The sequence below is a fragment of the Nomia melanderi genome, chromosome 10 (assembly GCF_051020985.1).
Source record: "Nomia melanderi isolate GNS246 chromosome 10, iyNomMela1, whole genome shotgun sequence".
Taxonomy (NCBI): Eukaryota; Metazoa; Arthropoda; class Insecta; order Hymenoptera; family Halictidae; genus Nomia; species Nomia melanderi.
The window spans coordinates 6,305,475-6,324,961 of NC_135008.1; the positions used below are offsets into that span (position 1 = coordinate 6,305,475).

General features: G+C 47.0%; 1 protein-coding gene across 10 annotated transcripts in view; it reads left to right on the forward strand.

Moving 5' to 3' along the window:
- The window catches only part of kug (FAT atypical cadherin kugelei), a 424,350-nt gene that overhangs the window by 390,831 nt on the left and 14,032 nt on the right, over positions 1–19,487 (forward strand). For 7 of the 10 annotated variants that reach the window (XM_076371210.1, XM_076371212.1, XM_076371216.1 and 4 more), the window contains 10 exons: positions 4,653–4,808; positions 6,857–6,967; positions 9,028–9,180; positions 9,814–10,027; positions 10,719–12,279; positions 13,382–13,952; positions 14,585–14,756; positions 14,835–15,059; positions 16,238–16,261; positions 18,665–18,901. In XM_076371210.1, coding sequence (XP_076227325.1) covers positions 4,653–4,808; positions 6,857–6,967; positions 9,028–9,180; positions 9,814–10,027; positions 10,719–12,279; positions 13,382–13,952; positions 14,585–14,756; positions 14,835–15,059; positions 16,238–16,261; positions 18,665–18,901 — 3,424 coding nt within the window. The remainder of the gene's footprint in view (positions 1–4,652; positions 4,809–6,856; positions 6,968–9,027; positions 9,181–9,813; positions 10,028–10,718; positions 12,280–13,381; positions 13,953–14,584; positions 14,757–14,834; positions 15,060–16,237; positions 16,262–18,664; positions 18,902–19,487) is intronic. The other 3 variants (XM_076371213.1, XM_076371214.1, XM_076371215.1) reach the window with 3 other exon arrangements.

The window sequence follows — 19,487 nt, forward strand, 5'->3', positions numbered from 1 at the left end:
TTAATGTGACCAAAATCGCGTTCGCAATTGATCTGCTCGTTCGACCGATATTTCGCGGGCTTCCGGATACGAGGAGTAATGTCGGTCGCGTGTTTCCGGCCAGTGACATTCCGCGAAACGGAGTTTATTACGGCGGCGTTCCGGCGAGCCAAAAGCCGGGAAGAACGGCGACGGATCTCGTGCGGAGCGGGCGAGTCCCGCAGGTTTAACCGCAAACGCGAAGTTAAGCTCGTAGAAATCAGCAGAAGCTGACGGGATAATTACGAGAGACAGGGAGAAAGCTGGGGGAGAAGATTCTAAAGAACTGCGCCAACAGCGCCCAGCTATTTCCCCTAATCACGGGGAGAACGCAGCTCCTCGCAGAGATTCTTGCTGCTCCAGCTCGTTCCGAACTCTTGACTCCGTAGTTCGCGGCGAAGTGTTTCTGGTTTGCAGTCGTTGCTGACAATTTTCGTTTCGTTTCAGAGGAATTTCATCGACAACTGATTGGAATACCGTAGAATTTGATTTAAACGAATCTCTCGGAGAAGAAGGCGGTTTATATAAGTGGATTGACGTATAAAGATAATTCAGTTAGAAGTTTGATTAGAGTTCGAATAATTGAGTACTATTGATTTTTGTTTCGTATAAACGGAGTTCTACTGTGCAGGGAACTTTCTTATAATATGACTTGATAAGATGATTCGTATAACACGGTGCAAAAGCTATAATAATTCTATAAGATATTCTTGTAACAGTTTCTATGTAGCAAGCTAATAAACTTGGACGATACGTATGCAATATTAATGTTTCCTTTTCTTCTGTACAAGCCGCAATCAGGTGTTCTTAGAATATGAAGGAGGTTTGATGGTACCGAGTCTCGCTCTTTAATTAAAAAAATCTGCAACATATTGATAACTAGTAAAATTATACCGATAAGTACCCGAGTCAATTATGTTCGCCACATAATATCGGCAATTTTTCAGGCACAGATTAAAAAAAGTGTAATGGCAGTTTCAAATACTGTGTTTCAAGACGATCATTATAATGACTCGTTTAACTACCTCCTCGCGAGCTACGCATTCCGAGTACGCACTTACGAGAAGTACATATTAAAATGAAACGAGAATAAAGAGACGGGGGTTCTCTGTATACGCGGAGAAGGGTAACTAAGGTACCTAAAACGTCGAATAAGAATGTTAAGGAGCATCATTAAAACGTCCAATAAGAGTTCACGTTCGCTTCCACGATGAGAGGTAGAAAATTTCGATCAGTTCGCTGTAACGTTGCCCATAACAATATAACTCGAACAGAAACCATCGGATCGACGTGGAATCAATAACGCTCTTAAAATCACGAGGTTGAAGAACGTTGATCGTTATTATTTCGCTGCGGATACGAGATTACGTTTCCAAAGAGATTCATTGACACGGGAATTAAACGCGAACTTATTAACGAAATTATTCGGTCGCCGCTGTTGGAAATTGATAATCATCCGCAGCCTTTCGATTATCACGGGGATAAGGTCACGTTCCGAATTTCTGCAGAGGATTTCGCCCGACCAATTTCCATCTTGCAAATAACTCCTCCGAAATCAGTTTCATATGTCCGTGTCTTCGAGAAAATCACGGCCGATATTGAACGCCCCACCTGCTGCAAACACGAGCAATAAAACGAGCAGACGTTTCGGCGAAGATTACGATACAGAACACGATCCCCTAGTCCCATAATCCGCGCCACGAATTACTGGGGACTTAACTATCCCCGTTACGACTAGACACGCGGTCCCGTTCCTGTCCCTGCGCGCCGTGGACCGTCGTTTCTCGCCGGTTCGCGGCTTCCGGCGCCGCAGGAAGTATATGCCCGCATCAATTTCCTTTCCGTTTGACGCGACGACCATCGAACTGCTCGCCGATCCTCCTGCGCCCGGATAAAACAGGAGTAGTTTCGTAGTTCTAATTTAGCGCAGGTGTTGCCCAAGGAATAGAATTTCCGATGATTAATTCGCATCAGAAGTAGCTCTCGGATCTACCTCGCCAGAGATCCTATTTCACGGTCCCTAATTATTTCTGCTAAAATATATCTTCCATGTATCAACGATCTGTAATAAAATTCGAAGGTATTTACTTTCATTGTACCCCTATTCTATTCGTATCTATTAAAATATCCGTTCCACTGATATTTCCATCGATAGAATCATTTTATTGCCCGGCACGCGTGCAGTAAACCGTAAACCCCGCAGCATTCACCGTAAGACAAAACAAGCAACCATAGCGACGGTGGATATCACGCGCGGCGTAGGACGGAAAAAAACCATTTGATTGAATTCGGTAAAATGGCCAATCGAGAACTGTCACGGCCAGCGGAGCGGCGATCGAAGATAGTTTAATTACTGCGGCCTGTTGTTTCGTCAGCGTCGGAAACGTGACCATTCTCTGTTATGCCCGCCACGGTTTTTACATGTTGGCACGTCCCGCGAAAAATATCCGGCAGCGATACGTAGGGCCCGGCGCGACACTGCGCCCGGTGGATGGTCCGCAGCGAGCGTATCGATTCGCCGATATCGGGTTATCAATTATCCCGACCGCGTATCGCTCTAGCCAAAACTCGCGATATCCGAGGGCCTCGAATAATTCATCGTCGCGTTTAAATGTTCACGCGGATTCGATCCCCGTTCGCCTGTCCCCTCTTTTGTGTCGCTGTACAGGCTCCACGGAGAAATTATCCACGGCTACCTTACGCCAGACACTCCTTCCGATCGATATTTAATTATATCTCCTGGCAGAAATGTGCGAGGCTGCTCGCGGCGCTATAAAATTGGACCCAAGGAACGTGGCCAGCGCTGAATAGTCTGTTTGATCATTTTTATAGCTTGACAGTAGGGACTCTCGGGAATTAAAAGTATGATAAATAGAGGACTGCGTTTCAGGATCGATGAGAGTAATCGCTTCCTGTGATCTTTATTCCCGGGGGAGAGAGGTCTAACAAAGGGATGACGAAATCCGAAGCGAAAGAGGAAATCTCGGCAAACATAAATTAGTCAAGGAACTCCTTTTAAGTTGAGCAGGTCGCTGGGAGAATCTCCCAAATAATGTTCGAGGATTTATAACGACTACCCCCAGGGACGTAATAATTTTCATTAATTCAGCTCGGAGGGATGGCGTCGCGTCGTTGCGCCGAACTGTTTGTCAGCGATGAGTAAATACTCTTGAGCAGGGGCCACGGATGAATCTCGGGTTCCCTGGAAAAAACTATCGCATTACGCATGCCGTATGTTTCTCCTATACCTTTGTAATCCCTCCCATCTACGCGAACGGCGTGTTTACTTTACTCGGTATTCCTCTGTCTCCAAGATGGAATTTCAAACAGCAGGGAAGAATTGTTGTTTCTAACGAATATACTCTGAGAGTGAAAAAATGAGATATGCATATTCTGTGTAATTCAGAATTCAATTTTTAATTTCCTTGCATCGGGTAACCACGATTTCAAAGGAAGAGAACAAATATTTTCCGAATCGTACAATATTAATTAAAATATTCATATCCTTTTCACCGAATTTCATTCAATCGTCCCAAACAAACTACGGATTCTTTCTATTATCTCTATCGCTTGCGTCAAGTCTCTATCGCTTCTTAATTTACGCCAAAGCAAAAAGGGCTACGCGTTAAATCCCGAGGTTAAACGTTACAGACATTTCGAATGACAAAGTTATCAAGTAGTAACCCTGCGGAGCGTCATTCCCAGGCTCGTCCCAAGACGGCCGTCGAGAAAATATGCGCGGAGTCAGTTTCGTAAATGAGACGGTTCGGCGGGGAAAAGCCCGATCGAATAGACAGAAGGTGCCGAGCCTTATCGTCGCGGGAATGTTCCCGCGTTAGAGGAATAAGTTTCCCCCGGGCAACGTGCCCGTCCGAGATTCCCGTCGGCCCTTTGCCTTTACGATCGGGAAAGGGCGAACCCGGTCAGCCTCGACGATTGCGCGAGATCGTACGTGCGATATCCGTACATGAAAAGCCAGCGGGTATTCCGTGGCAGCAACAGGAAGAAGGTGGCGGGTGCGCGGGATAAAGGTAACGGCCGCGGTAAGTGGGATAAAAGAAAAGGGGGTGCGATCGTCGACGGCAGACTGCGCGGGGAAACTCATAGCGGCGAGAAATGTTTCCAGATATTGCGTTACGGAGCTCGAGACTGTGCCGTACTTCGCCCGCGTGCACTCCTCGCGTTTCCGTTTCGCGAACGCCCCGGATTGGAATCATTCCGTTCTACCTTGCTTCTCTGCTATGCACTCCGACGACGAAAGGAATAATTCGATTTTCAATATTTGGTCACCTTTGACCAATAGAATAGAGAAGTGAGTCTCGTAGAGAAATGAACACGGTGATTGCCTGAAATTATTGATTAATTTCAATGAATACGTAAGCTTAACCTCTAACAGAGATTTTTGAAGATAATTGTTTCGCAATTGACTTGATTATAACACTTTATGTCCAGGTGTTCTTGATAAGCGAGTATTCTTAATGATTGTGTGAACTGTATGTTACAATGTTTCGCGATTTATAAAACTCATCGATTGTTAGTGGTTTACAGTTTGAAGACCTGTGATCCTAAATTCACGCGTGAAAAGTATGAAATAGAATGTTCAACTGACGAATAAATTAATTCTCGTGTTTCAGGTGACAGTGAGAGACGACGGCAGACCATCCCTGGCATCGACGACTCGCGTGGTGATCTCGGTGGCCGACATAAACGACCACGGACCGGAATTCGAACAAAAGTTCTACACCGTTCAGATCCCAGCCTCTCCGTCGACCGACAAACCCTTGTTCCAGGTACGTATTCCCCGTATCGGAGCCTTCTCCGACGATCTATCCCCCGATATTCGTAATTCTATCCGACCTTCTAGTTGATTTGGGACATGGCATCGCACTTTCTCCGACCCCTCGATGTAAATCGAGAAACGGGGCAGAAACCTCGCTGCCCCGTTTCCTTTCTCCTACTTTGTCTCTCTGTACAAACCATGTAGAAGCATCCCTCGTATCGTGCTGTATATATTATCTGTTCACCCGTCGAGAAAAACCACGTCCCGCGAGAGGAATACTCGTCCAGATGTACGTATGCCAGAGAACGGGACGCGCGTGAGCCGAGAGCTAATCGATCTCGAGACTCCGGAACCGAGCTATCTGTTCCGGGCTAACTCCGGGAAATTCCGAGACAGCCGATTCGGTATTTTGTGCGTCGCGTTCCGTGCTTCCTGTGCCGTCTACCGTTGCATATCGATTATTTTTGGCTCGCGCACTCCTTACAAACCGGTCGCTGGTTTGTTGGAACGGATCGCTGGTGAATCAAAGTTTCCATGTAATTGTATTTACGGATTACTTGTGTATAAGATAATTATCTGTGACAGTTAATTATATTTAAGCTCCCATAGAATTGTATACTCAAAATCTGAATCTTTCTAAAAATGTTCATTTCGATCTCGGATCTTCAATTTGAATCGATTATTCGAGAAACCAGTGGCATGCGTTCCAAACGAACAATCGGCCAGCATCATCACCCCACTCTTCGAGCGCCTCAGCACGCGCCATTTTGACGGGACGGAAGCCTCGAACCTCACGCCTATCCAGTAAAAGATAGTGGAAACTAGTGCAGCTAGCGATAGTTCGATGCAAGAGTCGACCCAACCCCGATTGCTTGAGGTCCGTCTTAATATTCGACATGGCGAAGCGAGGAAAAACGAGCCAGAAAGTGCGGATTGCTTGCGATAATCCTCCCCGCTTTGTAATGTAAAGCATTATTCGGAGAGAGTTGAGAAGTTGGCAATTTGGTTTATAATAAATTCGAACTCATCGTGAAAATAGAATACGCCCTTAGTACTACGCGCTTGGATGCTGTTGAAACGTTGGTAGTGCTCGTAAAGCTGGCAAGGAATAAGATAATGAACGTAGCAGGCGAACGGTATTAACGGGGCTGGTCTCGTTAATCCGACGTTAACACCCTGGAATATTTCATATAATTCCTCGCCGGGGTCGGGTTTCGTCGGGGTCAGATTCGATTTCACCAAATATCGCGTTACGACCGCTCGTTTCCGTAACTTGGATCGCCATTGTGCGTGTGCGGTAGCTCGTGCGATCGCCCGATCTTCGCCCGCGTCTTTTATCCGGGACGGGAAAAATTATACGCTCCCGGGAGTCCGTTCGATATCATCGAAGATATCCCTTGAGAATGAAGATAAAAAGCTGGGGAAGAATAGAAAACGGTCGGGTAAAGCCTACGGTCCAGACTGAGAGATTGTCCGCAGACGCATCGTGGACGCGTGAGAGACAAAACACTAGACTTAAAGCTACCTCTAAATAAATTCTTGATTCATTGTAATGTAATCTCCATTCCAATGGAAAATAAAACACGTTTGAAAATGTAACCAAATACTGTTCCAATACTATTGTTTTCTCACTGTCTTCACAAGTCAAAGTGACGAACTCCCAAATTTCAGTATTAAAACACTTCAGATCTTCTCGTGCGTAATTTAATGTCTCTCAGTCTGTACTAGGCATAAAAGCTAAACACAGTAAGACGGGAATGGGGACAGAGCACAGGTCAAGAAGTATAATCAAAGCAAGAGTCGTTTGGTTGGTTAAATCGACGGGGACGATTCAAGCTTCGACGATCTGTTGTAATTTCGATGGACGGGTCTCGCGACGGCCGGTGAGCCTTCGTCGTCGCGGGATCAGATCCGCGGCAGTCTGTATCCGTCCGCGGAAATCGACTGGTCGAAGCCTAGTTGCACTTCGAAACGAGCCGGGAGCAATGGCAGGAACGATGAGAACTAGCCGGGAACAGTGGCGAAAGTTAAAAGCCTTCCTTCTCTCGTTCTCGACAGAAATCGAGGAACCGTTCGCGGGAGTTCGACCTTTCGATCGATACGTTACTAGAGAATGGAACTTGGGAGACATTTAGCCCCGACACCTTGTCAGGAGATCGTATCTTCAGGGTAAGAACACGCTGGCACGTAAACCGAGCGGCCGCCCAGCGGCGCAGGAGCATAATTTCTTAAAATAAGTAAATGCGGAAATGGTCTCGGCTAGTTTTGCCGCGCGTGCTCTCTTTGCATTGATTTATGGCCGCTTTTGTGTATGTACATATGTATATATGTATACGTACCATACATATATATATGTGTGTGTATGAGATCGACTGTTCGTTACAGTTATGATACCGCAACTTTCATGCAACCCATGCTGACCATTTCATAGGACCGCCATTGCATTCCTGTTATTTGATCGATCGTCTGTTTCTCCTGCCCGATGCAACCCCTTTTTTCGAATTGTTTAGTCTGCGTACGAGGCGACTCCGAGTTTAGTCTGCTGGATTAAACATAATAGAAATTCAACGTTCATTCGGTGATGTTAATTAAATACGAGACAGTGCTATTTGAAATTTACTAAACACTCTCTTGGACTCGCATCGTACCCGATCCCTTGGCTGTATTTTCGTACTACCCTGTGTATGTGTTCCTCCCGATCTCTCCGCGGCGTTCTGCCGATTTTGCTCGTCTCTATGTGTACACGTTATGTTTCTTGAATGTTTGCCTTTGTCTTGTACGGGGCTGCCGCCTGATCATTTTTCCGTTCTCTCTTCGTCACTAATAAATAAGGAATGCGACGTCGGGGCGCGTTCTCGCCCGACGGAAAGCATGACGCAGCCGCCGGAGGAATGGGGAATAAGAGAACTCGTGGCCAGTTCGACGTTTTCCTATCGAATGCTGATTAACTCGTGTTAGGTCATCCCATTTTTCGCACATACTCGAATCTATGTCTCTTTCTTAAATATCAATCGATCGCGACCACTATTCTGCTTCTCTAAAATTCTACGCTGTCTTCACTCTGAATTTTGCATCTCTGACGCCGCAAAATCTCGAAGGATCCTTTATGACAGCGTTGACAGCGTTTCTATCTCCTCCATCCGCTGCCTGACAAGAACATGGACTATTCATAATCGTTGAACGCTTTGAATAATGAACGCTATTGGACAGGGATTTGACAGTTCAGAACTTAATGTAGATTACCCGGACACCTCGGTTGACTGAAACATCGATCAAACATGACGCTGTCTATGGGATGACCTAATGATTCACTAATCAAGGAGTATCAAGGGAACCGTCTAACAGCACGAGAATAATGGGAGTCAGATGACTCGAGTGCATAACAGTCTGGCACATGGAAAAAGAAGGAAGTCAAAGCGGATGCGCTGTCGCGTAGATGAAACAGTGGAGCACTATTCGATGGACCTGGCAGAAATGCATTTTTCCATGCGCCGGAGAGGACCCTATAAATCCGCGTGCATCCTATCAGCTCGAACCGGTGTTCACGCGATCGATCCGTGTGCCCGTGGACAGCGAGACCCGTGTTTAATACGCTTCAACGCAGCGCGATCGGCCGACGGGAGGAGGATCGCCTACGGTCCCCTCTTCTTTTTCTCGGTCAATTTTCATTTTCGCGAGCCGCATGATGTCGATTGTGTGAATGCCACGCTTCGAGGGGCCACGAGCGCCATATTGGACGCGACACGTTCGCAGGGTGGCCAGGACGAATCGGGGAACCTCTTAGATGATGAACGAAATGTCTTAGAAGAATGTTTACTTGTCCTTTGTTTCTGGTATTCAATTTTTTGGATTTTCGTTGCTAGACATGGTTCGTCGATGGTAGACGTGTTTTCCGTTAGTTACTTTAATCCGAGACGTTTCAACGATCATTTCTAACAGTGTACTGGCGTACACTGTGGTATAGTTTCAAAGGAACTTTGCATAACACGCGCTCGAACGGGAATCTTAGAGCGAGCTTGAACATTGCGATCATCCTAGGATATCTGTTCTCTCTTATTTTTTCTCCTTTTCATTTTTTTCTCTTTTTTTTCGTGGGTACAAGCTGATGGCCGCGCACGATACTAATGTCTCTTTTGTGTCGTGTAACGCTATGTTAGTAGAGAATGAATACGTCAACGTCGAAGCAGGGGAGGCGTGTCTCTTTAATATCCTCTGTTCCCGCGCGTTAGGTTCTCGCGAACGACAAAGACGTCGGCGATAATGGAAAAATCCAGTACAGCATCAAGGGCGGCAGAAGCAAGGGCAAGTTCAGGATCCATCCTACCACTGGGATGGTGTATTCGCAACGGGGCTTTGAAGCCGGACAGGAATACGAAATGATGGTGAGTGGATTGTAATTCACGGATTTGTCTAGGTAAATCGGGTCTCCGTCACTGTCTACCTTCACGAGGACGATGACGTATTATGGATCGTTCTCCGTCTATCTCTAGGAACTCTAGCAGCTACAATCTTAAGTATCGAATTAACTACAATTACTAATTAACCCCTTGTTCTATGATTTCTTCCTAAACTGTGATCAATCTAACTACTCTGTTATTAACGATGTATTGAAACTAAGAGAAAATTCCAGTTTTATTCTCTGTCAACCTGTGCTTTGAGATATAATCAATATCAACAAAGGAATAACATGCAATTTGCCTTCAAACAAATTGAATAATGTTTATGTTTGTTAAATTCTGTTTGAAATCTTCACCGCGAGTCTGGTACGATATTATAGGGCAAGTTGATTAATATAAAATAAATCTTTAGCAAAACCAGCTTGTGAAATGTTCAGAAAAATATTAGAGTCATTTCGAAGACAATTTTAGGAACGAGCAATTAAATCTTCCAAACGCACAGCTATGATTCTACGAGTACTCCTATGTCCATGATTCACGGTCGATCTGGAGCAGCGTCTTTGATACAATTTAAGTTCCAGTTTAACTTACCCGCCGGGTCACGGTTCTGTCTGTCAGATAAGGGCGTCCGACAGCGGTGAACCGCAGCGCAGTCATCAAACACGGGTATCCGTGCAAGTTGTGGAGGTACCGAAGGAATCCGAGAACCCGCCGGTCTTCAGGACGAACAATCAAAGCGTCGAGGTCACGGAGAGCGACGAGGTCGGTTTCCTAGTCGCGCTGGTACAAGCCACGGACAAGGATGGCGACTCCCTGTGGTACGATATCCTCGGTAAGTAAACAGCGGAGTCAAGCCACTGCTCCATGGTGCTCTACCGTAACTGTGGCTTCATCGCAAAAGATGTCCATTACGGTAAATTAATAAATAAACCAATTTCGGTCGAACCACTTTCCTCCTATTCCATGTATTACATGCCACTTTCTCTAAACGTTGCAAATAAGCTCGAAGTTGTAGCTGATACTTTCCACTTGCTTATAAAATTAATCAAGGAACAGCGATCGAAAGCAGTTCGACTATTTTCCAAGGAGAACACAATTAGTGTCTACCTAATTATTGACACGAGAGTTAATTAGCGAGATATCGGACCGTCTCGAAGACACCCTCCCCCGTCGAAAAGTCTGAGGACACAGCTAACGTCTTCCAAGTGGGGCGGATGAAGTTAGCAAAGTTTTCGGGAGGGTGGATCCTAGACGGCGGTTTAAGTTCGCGCCGGCAAATGGCTGCGGCTGTTGGCCGTGCGCTGGTGTGTACATTTCTGTGATTAAAATTGTACGATTCCGAGGGAAGGTAAACGCCCGAGGGTCTCCCCCGGACCGAGGTCGCGTCGCTTCGGCGGCTGAAAGAATTTCCCGAGATTCCGTGAATCCGGATCGACCCGATTCGCGCAGAGCAATTTTCGCGAGAACGGAGGAGCGAGGGGAGAGAACAAAAAAAAAGTTGAACGCGATCGTCATGGTTCCAGACGGGGACAAGCGGGACGAATTCTTCATCGGCCGGGACAACGGGAACGTGCTGCTGGCGAAAAAGCTCGACTGGGAGACGCAGAACTTCTACAATCTCACGATCAGCGTGACGGATAGCGTGCACACGGCTGTGACGCAGCTGCTGGTCACGGTGATCGATATCAACGATCACAGGCCGGAGTTCACGGAGAACACCTATCACGTGGACATCTCGGAGAACGTGGAAAAAGGCGAGAAGATCCTGCAATTGCACGCAACCGACGAGGACGAGGACAAGAAGGTCTTTTACAGTCTCCACGCGGCCCAGAATCAGGCCTCGCTGGAGATCTTTCACGTGGACTCGGTGACCGGTGCCGTGACCTTGAACGAGGTCCTGGATCGAGAGACCATAGAGGAGCACGTGCTGACTGTGATGGTAAAGGACCAAGGAACGCCGGCTAAACGGAACTACGCCAGAGTGATAGTCACTGTTCACGATCACAACGACCATGCTCCCGAATTCATCAGCGAGATCATCCAAGGGAAAGTATTCGAGACGTCCCCGATCGGTGCCGCTGTGGTCCAAGTCTACGCGATAGATAGAGACAGAGGTGACAACGCTAAGATCACGTACACCATCACTTCTGGCAACGTGGGCAACATGTTCTCCATAGACCCAGAACTGGGCACTATCCGGGTAGCCCGTGAGCTCGATCTCAGTGTCTCCTCGGAGTATATATTACTGGTAAAGGCTACAGATCACGGTTCCCCGGCCTTAGCCAACACGGTGCCTGTACACGTGATGGTTACCATGGCAGACAACGCTCCCCCTAGGTTCATCCAGAAGGAACTCTCCGCGGAGATTTACGAGAACCAGCAGCTGGGCACCTACGTGAAGCACGTGGAAGCTAGAAGCACGTCTTCGTTGCAGTTTGAAATCGTCGACGGGAACAGTGACGATACGTTCTTCGTGAACCCTAGCACGGGCATCATAGTGATCAAGAATGAACTGGACTACGAGACGACCAAGTTTTATAACCTGACTGTGTCTGCCACCAACATGGCCGACGCAAAGGCGACCTGCAACGTGATCGTCCATGTTCTCGACAGGAACGACAACGCGCCCAGGTTTTTGCAAGCTACTTACAGCGGCGAGATCAGCGAGGGAGCTAGCATAGGGTCTTTAGTACTGACTAATACCAGTACGCCTCTGGTGATCAAAGCCGAAGACGCGGATTCGGAATTAAATGCTCTTCTGAATTACGATATCGTCGAAGATCTGCCGCGAAAGTACTTCCACATCGACTCCAGTACCGGCGCAATTAGAACTGTGATGGTATTGGACCACGAAAGCATACCGAAATTCTCGTTCCACGTGAAAGTGTCCGATCTTGGGAAACCGAAGCTATTATCCGAGACCACTGCCAAGGTGATGATAGTCGTAACCGATGTTAACGACTGCCCACCTAAATTCCTCGAGAACGACTACAACACCACCCTCCTGCTGCCTACGTACAAAAATGTAGCAGTTGTCAAAGTTGCCGCCGTGGATCCCGACAGCTCCGAGGGTATTCCGCTGAGGTAAGCGAAAAGTCTTCTAATGAGATTCGCGACAAGCTACAACGTTCGTCGCTCGAACGTCGATTAATCTATGCAGCGGGTAATGAATAGTACTCCATTCTTAGAGAATATATAATGAGATTTTTACGTTGCGATAGGCAGCGTGAAGCGGATTAGCAACACGCAACGACTACCGGTCGGCGAACGATTAATGGTGTATCAAGGGAATAATAATCGGGGGATTAATAGGAGACAATTATCGGGATAAATGATTTAAAAGTCCGCGAAATCTGCCGTTGCCACCAAACTGTGCGCCGTTGTCGGTCACCGGCCGGCCGGCCGTCCACGCGTTTATGCCGGTTTTAACAAGCTGATTCATATTTATGCCCTCGCGCCCGCGCCTTCATTAGCATTCATTTACCATTATAATCGTTGCATGAAATTTGTACGATCTCCTGCTGATACGCTGCTAGGCCGAGTTTTTCCCGTCCGCCGGAAGAAAATTCCTGGCCACTTATTCCGTCGGGGTGGCTGGACATTTGCATAGGTGTTCCGCGCACCCCCCCGTTTTTTCTTCGCAAATTGTTTCGTTCTGGCCGGGACGTCGACCGTTCGAGACACGATGGAATTAGCGGCGTCTATATTAATATCAATGGTTTCCCTCAACGAATATTTCTCGCGCGTACACACGATGCATCCCGTTCAGCATTAATACGCTCGCTAGCGACGTCACGTATTTGGGACAACCGTAGTCCTTGCACTCCTCGCGAAGGAAATGAAATTTTTTCTATAGGGGCTGTAATTTCAGGTTATAAAATTCGTCATTACGCTTAAGAGCTGAATGGCCACTTTTTGGTTTCGTTTTTGTAATCTGTCATTTAGAGGATTCGTTGGATTTAATAGAATATTGGAACCGGGAAGCTCATGAACGTATCAAATTATAACCGGCCGAGTCTATACACGGCCGTCCGTTGTTGAAATTTATTTTACAAATCGACCGTGTAATTGTATCCTGCGAAATGCACTTCCACGGACGATAAAAGATCCAGTTAATGGTGTCGGGCGCGTAGCGTGTCCTCCGTCCCGGTTCCACCCCTTTTCTTCAGGATCCTTTTCTCCGCAGGTATGATATTATCGACGGGAACAAGGGACACACTTTCGACATAGACGGCCAGACCGGCGTCATCACGGTTTATAACCCGGAACGCATGAAGAAAAGTTACCTCCTGCGGGTCCGTGTCTCCGACGGGAAGTACTCGAGCGTCGCCCAGGTGAACGTGATGGTCGAGAAGTCAGAGAATTCCGGGCTGGTGTTCCAGAAGGACGTCTACGAGGGAACGATCCCGGAGAACTCGACGAGGATCACGACCGTCGCGGTCGTGAACGTTCTCGGTAGCGCGCTGAACGAGCACATTGTCTTCAGTATACTGAACCCGACGGACATGTTTGTAATTGGATCGACGTCCGGCGCGATCCGCACTACCGGGATTAGATTCGACCGTGAAGTTTGCGACCATTACGAGCTGATCGTGGAGGCGAAGAGCCAGATGCCGGACAGGGAGAAGCCGAGGGTGGCGCACGTGATCGTCAACGTCACCATACAGGACATCAACGACAATTGCCCGATGTTCGTCAATCTACCATACTACGCGGTCGTCTCCGTCAATGCTCAGAAGGGCGACGTTATTACCAAGGCGAGTAGACTTTGCATATTCCATCGCGGCAGTAAAGATTAACTACTACGGTCACCTATGACCGGCGCTTCGTCCTCGAAACAATTGCAATATGTAAAATGATTCGTGTCGAATAGAAATGTTTGGTAGCTGGGTGACTAGATAACTTAACAATTTTCATGCCGAATAATTAACCCCCGACCTATGATTTCTGTTTACATTATGATCGATACACCAACTTTCTCGTTACTAATTCGTTGAGAACAAGAGAAACATTCTGATTATATTATATCTATGTTTGCTCTAGAGTATAATAATTCATAAGGGGAGAATAATATTTAATTTTAAATCAAAGGAATCGAGTAATGTTTGTTAAATTCCGTTTTAAACCTTCGCCACGAGTCTCGCATATTGTAAGGCAAGCGGTTAATGATTATTCCTATTTGTCTTTAGTACCAAAGAACAAGCGATAGGATGAAACGTTCAAGATTCCTTTGGCTACCTGTTAAAGGAACTCGAAAGACTCGAAATGCAGTGGTTAACAGACAATCTATCTAATTTCTGATTCATTTCTCTTTCCTATGAATCTCAAGAATAGAATCTATATCAGAGTCCAATTAAAAAAATGGCACTTTCGCTTCTGCCTGATACAGGTGCACGCGATAGACATGGACAGCGGCGACAACGGCGAGGTCCGGTACGAATTGAAGAAGGGTCACGGGGAATTGTTCAAAGTCAGCCGGAAAACTGGCGAGATCTCGCTGAAGCAGAACCTGGAGGGCCATAACCGGGAGTATCAGTTGACGATCGCCGCGTACGACGGCGGTAAGTGCATCGATCCCGGCTGATCCATGGCCGGACCCGGTCCGAGCGATATTCGACGAGCTTTGAACATTATTTCAGGCATTACACCTTGCTCGATCGAGGTGCCGGTGAACGTGAAGGTGATAGATCGCTCGATGCCGGTGTTCGACAAGCAATTTTACACAGACAGCGTGCTGGAAAGTATCGAGGTGCACTCGCCGCTCGCTCTGTCCATACAAGCTGAGTCACCCCTGAATCGGAAACTCATATACAGCATCACGAAGGGGAACGATTTCGAGGAGTTCGCCCTCGACTTCAACACAGGTGAGTGTTCGCCGGAAACGTTCGTCGCTCGCGCCGCTTAAAAATCGAACGTCGAAACCGGCGAATCGAATTAAACGCACGGTTCTAGAATCCCTTCCGCCGCGGTCGAAACGGCGCAGCCCTCAGCGACGCGCGCGTCGAAACGTTTGGAAAAGGCTAACGAGTTTCCCAGGTCGAGAATATCCCTTTTTCCTCCTTTTTGTTTCTTTACATTCTGCGACTTCGCGTTGTCGTTCTTGAACGTTCGTACAGGATGGATTGCTCGAAGGTACAATATCCTCGAACTGGTTACCGAAGAACTGTAATAGCAACTTGAAATCTTTTGGAACTATCGGAAACTATAAATCCCTTATTTCAAAGATACCAAATTGTTTTCTCGCAACGCCTCGTAGAGAATTTACCAGAAAATCAGTATTCCCATTCTCACCTACCAAAAACGTATTCTTTTATATTCCTCCCTTGAAAAGTTCCTTTTATTCGTTCCCGTCGTTGGGAACAACGGGGATATTCTACGTTTCAAATACAGAGCAGATCTATCCCGAACCCGTGCTTCTCTTTCCAAAAGAGGAATACTCGCCACACGTTTCGCCGGTAGTGTCACGAACGTGTGTTACATTTGGCCACGCGCGATCGAAGGGTTGCTGCATCCAGTCCCGAGCCGAGCGTCCCCTCCCGCCGAAGATTTTCGCTCGGCCGCGGGACTGACAAGTGACTTTTTCACGCTGCCGGGTTAACCACGCGCCGAAGCGCATTCCATTCCGACGAATGATTATCGGTTTTCCCTGTACCATGGTATTCGGTGACTAAATTCTCTAATCAAGTAAACGGTGTAGTGGTGAGACAGTAGCAAAATGGGGATGTTGGAATGTGTCGCACGTAACACAATGCTGCGGATCTACGATACACCGACGAATTGGTTCAGCGACGATCGATCGCGAGTACCTTTTCCAGGGTCGGATAATAATTGTTCGAATAATAAAACACCGTTGCTCGTGTACGTATATAATTACGTTCAACGATATTTCGCCTACTATCGAAAAGTGAACCAGTAGACGTCGGTCCTCCTCTCTTCACCTGTCTCTCCCAGCCCCCCCCCCCCCTATAATTTATTCTTTTACAAAATGCTTATCTGATTTGAACTAGAAATTAAAGTTTTGTTGTATCTCCCTGTTTCGCAGCCCCCGACAGTAACAATGGTCCTTGTGAGTATAAAACATACTAGTTCTATCCGTCTGCTGTGTCGCACCGTCACCACACTGCTACTGCACTGCTGTCTGGGTTCTATTTTTTCTTTTCTTCTTCTTTCTCTGTTTTTATCTTCTTCTTCTTCTTCTTCTTCTTCTTCATTTCTCGTTGTCATGCACGACTCGAAGTTTAACAGCCGAACCGTCTCGCACCCGTCCGCCACGATCAGATTCGCGTCTCCGGCTGTCGCTAATCCCTGGGATAAAACCGAGCCCGCGGGCCGTTGCACGAATAACAGAATAAGTTAGTGCGAATGTGGGATCCCAGGCGAAATAACGATCGTTATTCAAGCCTTGTTAACATCAGCGCCGCTTTATCCCGCGAATAATACGATGACTGGAAACGTTGCCACGAGAATTTAATTGGAATTAGCGGCGGTACGTCTGCGCGCGCGTCGGAGCCGGGTAATTAATGAAATTGAAGTTTCCTCCGAAAGCCTCCTTAATTCTTGAATAATTTTCTTGGTTTTCGCCGGGCGTCGTCCCGGCCAACAATTATTCGAGGCTTTCGTCTTTTATTAAAGCGCGCCGCCGCGTTTATCATTAGCGCCGATACCGATTGCCGTCTCAAACCGTCGCGAATACCTTAAACAATCTATCGCCCGATAATTGAATTTATTCTCGAATAAAAGCGAATCGCCGAGGTGCCGCGAACCGAGATGAATAATTGTCGGCCGACCCGAAAGCGCCGCCGCATTTCAATTGCGTCCTGTTTCATTAATCTCGCATCGCCGTCCCTTATACCGAGAAGTTGACAAGCTTTGAGTAACGATACCTCCGAAAATCGAGTGTTCGATTTCATGCTGTTCGAATGCAAACCGAAACTGGACGATTTGGGACACTTCCAGCTCCCACGCGTGGCTTTTCGCACCCACTCACACGCATCCGGTTCATCGAGATTCTAACAACTCTAACCGCCGATCACCAAGCACGTCGCACGAGCCTGTGAAAACGAAACGAATCACGGTGCTCCGATCGTTAATAACAATGAAACTTTTAACGGCATGTTAACCCCGACACTCCTCTCCCGGGCAGGGAATGCTTTGGTCGTGCACTTTGCTCCACGATCATACTCTTACTTTTGTTCACCGTTTCCCTCCCCGACCGTAACTCGAACCGGTCTCATTATCTCATAGAAGCAACGGAGAGCTGTGTAAAACGGGCTTGGAGCACAGTGTTGCTTAAACGCAGTATGTCGTTACTTCGGAACCGCTCTTGGCGCAAAGTAATTTATCTCGAAACGCGTCTCGAACATGCCTTATCGTCGGCACACCTCTTTTTTTTACATAAATACATTTTTTTTACTTTTTTCATTATTTTTTTTTTCGTTTGCTCACCTGCGGAGGTTTTCGTAGCTTCACACTGTTCGCATGACGTGCCTGCACCTTGAGTCGCGCCGTTACGAACGGAGAACCGCACTTCGAACGAGCTGTAGCGTAAAGCTGCGTTCTCACTTGAATGGTCGAGCCTGGATCACGTTTCAAAAGCCTGAAATGATTCGTACGAAAAAGATTGATGGGCACTGTAAAGGTGTATGGACTGTACTTTATAATGTTCAAGTGGGATTGCGATTTGATGCTACGAATAGATGAATAGAGGCAGTTGTGCTGCTTTTGGCAGGTTGACTTTGACACCTCGTAGTCGATTTCCTCTTGGGATTGTTCTGTTTGAATCGATCAAAGTTTTATCGCTAGAGCCTGCAATTGAGAGTAACCTTACATTTTCGTAGTTACACAATTATAATCTACCATTGAAGATTAAAATATTCATCACTAAACTCTAGGCCGTTGATCTTTGAATTTAGAAAGCTCGTCAAGTATTCCTAATAAAAAATATACGAAAGACTTCGCGATAAATGAGTCAACAATAGTCTGAAATACCGCTGCCAGCAGTCCCAAAATATTACGAATGGAAAGACGTTCCGTCTACTTGGACGATCTCGGTTCTAGCAATCGCGAGCAAAAATGAATCCCAAGTCAACCTGTTAATCCGCATACCGCACGATCATGTTCGAGGGTGCAGACATACTCTGGTAGCATTCGCAGATTCATTCGCGGTGTCCGAGCGTCTTCTTGCAAATATGTTTACTACGTGACTTGCATTCACCAGTGTCCCCTTGGTGTCCGCGAAACCGAGCAACTCCGCGTGAAAATCGTGTCCAGATGAAAGCGGGCCGCGCGAGGGTGTCCCGGTTAGACAGTGAAAACGTATGCTTCGTAGGGGTTTGATCGATCGAGTCTCGTTGCCTATTGTCGCGAGCGTGCCCAGTGACACGGGGTACAGCGGAAAAGTTTCTCGGCTTTGTGGACGCTACGCTGCATAGAGTGCTTTGGGTCTACAATCTTCTCTTCAATAAATCAGGTGTAATCTATGTGGTGGATGAGCTGGATTATGAACAGAAGAAGCAATACGAGCTGACGGTGCGCGCGACCGACAGCGTGTCCGGCGTTTACGCCGAGGTGCTGGTCAGCATCCTCGTGCTCGACGTGAACGACTGCCCGCCGGAGTTCACGCAGGACTCGTACAACGTTTCGGTGTCAGAGGCGGCGTCGTTCGGCACCTCTGTACTGAAAGTTAGCGCCAAAGACAACGACACTGGTAAGTGTTCCTTCGATTCTCGGGTTGCACGTGAAATCGCCGATCGCGCTACGGTTATTACGACGGACGTAGATTCCGGGGAATAAAAAAGGGATTTAATTACCGAACAGAAAAGTGCCAAGTTGGTTCTACATGATGGCCCCCTTTCAATTTGTAATTAATGGTAAGACAGCGGGGAACCCGTAAATAGCACGCGTCTGTTCGTACGTGCTCGAGGAAGATTAATGTTATTGTAATTAGCGTGACAGGCCCCTTCGTAATGAACGTCCAGACTGGTTCAAGCAACCCGGCCCAAAATACATATTGTGCATTAATGAAAGCAGCAAATGTAGTCGTGCATTATTAAGGAATTTTCGGTGTATCTGTAACAGCTGCGCATTTGTTGAATTTTTGAGAGTCCTGTCAGAATTTCAAATGAACCTTTAGTAACTGCATAGTTGACGAGCCGGGAATTATTCTTTTACATATAGAGCATCGCCCGTGCAGCGTAATGGACTGCTATTTTTCTATAAATGCATCAAAAATGCATTCGCGGCGAACGCGTTTCCATTTGGTCGATCGTTTATTCAGCAATTGTAAAATACGA